Raw genomic sequence first — 5043 nt, 5'->3', positions numbered from 1 at the left:
GTCCTCTGCGTGCACATGGGCTTCACTTCCTGCTCAGCTCTATGCTGCCAGCAGCAGCCATAAAAACAGACAAGACACAATGAAGACAAAACTTGCAAAAGGAGAAGAAAACATACATGTGTGAGGAGACTGCAGACCTACCATTTGCCACAGAAAAGCAGACTGAAGGCTTAATTACCATACTCCTTTCTTCCATAAGACAAAGGAATGTTGCTCATCAATTAGGTTTTTAACAAGCTGCTTATGACTTTAGAGAGAGGATTTGCTTCTACTTCTGGACTTTCTCATAGTTTGGAAAATGGGCTTTTCAATGTGAATACAGGATGACCTGTCAGTTTACAGAACAAACTGCAAAAATGGTTAATAATGTAAAAATTCTTTCTTCTATAAGTGGCTTTCCTTGTCAGAGATGGTAAGGATGCCACAAGATAGGTCAGGTTTCTGACTCACTATTCACAGCTTCACTATGAATTAATGGCACGGCACGTAACAAAAGCAAAATTATGTTAATAAAGCACCTTAAATCATAAAGGTAATCAGAAAATTAATCATAAAAATAATCAATAAAGGGAATGATAAGTTAATTCTGGACATAGTAAAACATATGCCAGTATAATAAAAACTTAGAAGTATACCAGTTGATCACATGCCGGCACAATGCTTCTAAATTAAATGTTCCTAATATTTCTCAATAAAAATTAATCACCTCATATACAAATAGTTTTACATAGTGGTAATTCTTTAAAAAAATGAAGTAACTTTCAAACTCTAAACTTCATTCCTGGTGGAGCTCAAATCCTTAGCATTCTGAGGCATGGAGAGAGCTGAGAGGACGCCTAGGCCTCCTGGTGTCCTGGGAGGTCAGTCTAGTGCATTCTCAGTGCCCGCAGGACCCTGGCCAGGCAGCAGGGATCCACATCAGTACTATACTGTACTGTATAGATCTCTGCAGAACAGACAAAACTCTACAGCCGTCTGTGCGTTGTTCTGTATGATGACAAGAGTCTCCGTTTACAGGTTGTTTGCGGTCGAGTCAGAACCAACTCACAGCTGACCCTCCAGCAGGATTTCAGAGACAATAAATCTCACGGGTGAAGGACTGCCCATCCTTCTTCTCGGAGGAGCAACTGGGAGACCCAGATCCTGTGCCTTTGGGATTGCAGGGCATCCTGTTACCAGTAGGCCACCAGAGCCCCTTTGCTTGGGGGAGGGAATCCATGATTTGCCAAGGATTCTGTTCATTTTTGCTTTGCTTTTCTTAAATGACAAGTGTTGCTAATAACAATAAATACACCACCACCCCACCCCTCCAGGTAATGCACATTCACCTTGGTCACTGTCTTCGGTCTCACCCCTCCATTCTCCACGAGGCTGAGCTCCAAATGGCCATCATCCTTGCTCCCCAGTGCTCTGAGTCCTTGGGAGAGGATGTCTCGTAACCCCTGGTAGGCAGGCTTTTCCGTGTAGTCCAGCAGCTTCACTGCTTCCAGGTACTTGGCAATTTCATCTAGAAGAATAATCACTTTTTGGTAATTTCGTATCAAAAAATTCAAAATATCTATTTCTTCTTTCTAGGCAATTATATCTTGTATCTAGGAATAGTAAAATTAGAATGCACATGTATAACATATTACAATATATATTTAAATAATTTCTTCAATTTTAGTATCAATTCATGAATTGGCAGATAAGTCAAATAAGAAATATATATATTGAGATACCATGTAAAAAAAAATCTAAGGTATAAAATAAAGCTTACATTTAAAAAGTCAAACATGCATAAAAATAACTGCTCTATTTTAAAGCTCTAAAGAAATATGGAGGGGAGCTCTGGTGGCCTAGTGGCAAGGAGCTGCAACTACAATCCCAGTGGCTCACGGTTCGAATCCACCAGATGCTCTGCCGGGAAAAGGAGGAACAATCTCCTCCTGTACCAGTCAGATCTGATTTGACGGTACACTCACACAAAAATTAAAAAAAAAAAAGAAAAAGAAATATGGAATGACGTAGAATAAAAAACTAGGGAAATGAAATTGTCATTTTCATTCCTTCAGCCTGACAACTACTGTGGTCAGTATTTTCCTGCCATGGTGGTCAGCACCTCCGCAGAAGATGGCTGAGCGTTCGTGCAGTGGTAGTGGTGTTATATGCCATCAGGTCACCTGCGAATCACAGTGACCCTACACACAAAAACTCTGAACCCTGCTCAATCCTGTGTCCAATCCTGCCAATCTCACTGTGTCCGCCACACCTACCCCACTGTCTCAATTCATCTCATCTAGGGTCTTCCTCTCATGCTGTCCCTCCACCCCTCCATGCATGATGTTCTTCTCCAAGGACTGTTCCCTTCTGGCAACATGCCCCAGAGCTTCCAAGTCCACAGACACGGTGAAGGAAGGACAGGAGAGCTCCCAGACAAGGAGGTCTGAGTGGTCAAGATCAGGATAGAGAGGCAGAACAAATCTGTGTGTCTTTCAGCAATCCATGGTATAAGCAATATTCTTTATTAACACAATACAAACGCATACATTCTATCTCAACAAGAGTCTTCCCCTCCTGTGCTGTCCCTCCACCCTCCCAGGCATGACGTCCCTCCTTGCAATATGTTCAAAGTACATCAGACGAAGCTTCAGTACCCTTGCCTCCAAGGTGCAGCCTGATCTCATTCTCTATAGGACGAACTTGTTTGTTCTCCTGGAAGTCCATAGTATATTCAATACTCTTCTCCAGCACCATAGCTCAAAGGCATCAATTCTCCCTCTATCATCCTTAGTCACTGTCCAGCTTCCCAAAGCATAGGAAGTAACTGCAAAGACCATGGCCTGGATCAGGTGCACCTGAGTCTCCAGACTGACATCGTTGCTCTTCAGTACTTTGGAGAGATCTCTGACAGCAGACTTTCCCAGTACAATTTGGTTTTTTATTTCCTAGCTGATGGTACCAAGAGTGTTGCGAATTTACATGGATGAGGCAACTGAAAAGGCATAACATCAAGCATACCTCAAGCTCTCAAAGTGACACATTTGCTTTTAAGAGGATTTTTGCAACAGATATGCCCAGTTGAATACATCATTTGATTTCTTTACTGCTGCATCCATGAGTGTTAATTATAGATCCAAGTAAAACGAAATTCTTTTCTCCATTTATCACGATGTTGTTTATTGATGCAGTTACTGAGAATTCTTTTTTCTTGATGTTGAGGTGTAATCCATACTAAAGACTGCAGGCTCTCACCTTCTTCACCAAGTGCTCCAATCATCTTCACTTTCTGCAAGCAAAGCCATGCCACCTGCCAAACAGACTGCCAACTGCTGCATAGCACAGTCTTTCTCCAATCTTGACGTCTTTGTCTTCTTCATCTAGTCCAGTTTCTTGGAGTATTTGCTCAACAATGAGGTCAAATAAATAAGGTGAAAGGATACAACTCTGATACCAACTATAAATTACCTCCCTTATTCTAGTCAAAGGATTACCTTTGAATTTACACACAGGCCTTACATGAGCACAATGATACATGTTCTGGAATTCCCATTCTTGCAATGTTAACTAGCCTTTCTATGATCCACATAGCGACACGGACATATCCACAACCACAAACTGTGGCTCCTGGAAGTCTGGCTGTGAAGGTAAATCCCAACTACTCCACACTCAAACTCCTGGCCTCCCTTAAAAATCTGCTCCTTCTACTGTATCCTTCTCATGCAGCTTCCCTGGCACAGTTCTCCCTGAGAATTGTCCTTCTAACAACTCCAGCCAAATATCTCAGCTAGTTTTCCTTGAATCTTCTAGCACCTCACACTCGGTGCATTAAAAAAAACCAAAACCAAACAAAAAACACAAAACACTGTCAGCATGAAGAAATGCTCAAAATCACCAGGAATAAGAGAGATGCAAATGAAAACCACAATGAGATACAATCTCACCCCAGTAGCAGTGGCAAAGTTTAGCAGAACAGCAAGCAATAAATGCCAGAGGAAATATGAAGGGGTGGAAACTCTCATACACTATTGGTGAAATTGTAAAATGGTACAACCACTCTGGAAGACAATCTGGAGTTTCCTCAAAGAAATGAACATAGAAATTCCATATGACCCAGCTATTCCATTACTAAGAATATACCCCAAGGAAACTAGGACTGAGATACAGAGATTTGTAGACCAATGTTCATAGCAGTGTTATTCACCATTAGAGGAATACGGAAACAGCCCAAATGTCCAACCACAACCAAATGGATTGAGAAACTATGGTACATTCACAATGAAATACTATGAAGCACTCACAAGCAACAATTGCAAAAAAACACTACATAACTTGGAGGGATCAAAGTGTATTATGCTGAGTGAACTAACTCAGTCTCATGAGGACAAATACTGCATAAGACCATTATTGTAAAAATAGAAGGATAATTAATAAAACAAACAAAAAAAAACCAACAAAACTAATAAAACATGTAGGATCCAAGGGGGAAAGGTCTGGGAGAAAACAGGTGAGGATGGGTAGAGGTAAAATCACAGGGTTGCAAAATTTGGTGGGTAGAGAGAAGGGATAAAGGAAACAGGAAGATCTGGTGGGGACCTGAAAAGACAGGTTAATGGTGGGCATAGTCTACCTGACACACCCCTTTCCCAATTCTGAACTATGCAATGTTTCCTTGTTCTGTTCTGATGACTGCTTCCTGATCCAGAGTCTTAAGAGTCTTCTTTTATTTATTATTCTTATGTACTGTGAAGTCAGAACTGACTTAAGAGTTCAGATCTATTGTTCATAGGCACTTAATAACAAATTAATTAGAATAAAAAATTCATCAAAACCTAGCAACATGGTGCAGCCACTGTGGAAGGCAGTATGGCACTTTCTCAAAAAGTTGCAAATAGATTCACCATTTGACCCAGCAATTCTACTACTAGGAATATACCCCAAAGAGACCATAGCTGACATCCAAGCAGATATATGCACACCCATGTTTATCGCAGCTTTGTTCACAATAGCAAGGAGTTGGAAACAACCCAGGTGCCCATCAACAAACGAATGGATAGAGAAGCT

At 41.1% G+C, this 5043-nt stretch overlaps 1 protein-coding gene across 1 annotated transcript in view; it reads right to left on the bottom strand.

The window, feature by feature from the left end:
- The window catches only part of VRK1 (vaccinia related kinase 1), a gene marked incomplete at its 3' end in the record, with an annotated part of 45483 nt that overhangs the window by 6249 nt on the left and 34191 nt on the right, over positions 1-5043 (bottom strand). Inside the window, exon 10 of the mRNA XM_006879059.1 lies at positions 1329-1507. Coding sequence (XP_006879121.1) covers positions 1329-1507 — 179 coding nt within the window. The remainder of the gene's footprint in view (positions 1-1328; positions 1508-5043) is intronic.

Source organism: Elephantulus edwardii, unplaced genomic scaffold (assembly GCF_000299155.1).
Source record: "Elephantulus edwardii isolate Elephantulus edwardi_28Jun2011 unplaced genomic scaffold, EleEdw1.0 scaffold00002, whole genome shotgun sequence".
In the NCBI taxonomy this organism is placed as follows: Eukaryota; Metazoa; Chordata; class Mammalia; order Macroscelidea; family Macroscelididae; genus Elephantulus; species Elephantulus edwardii.
This window is presented reverse-complemented; position numbering and strand designations above follow the sequence as displayed.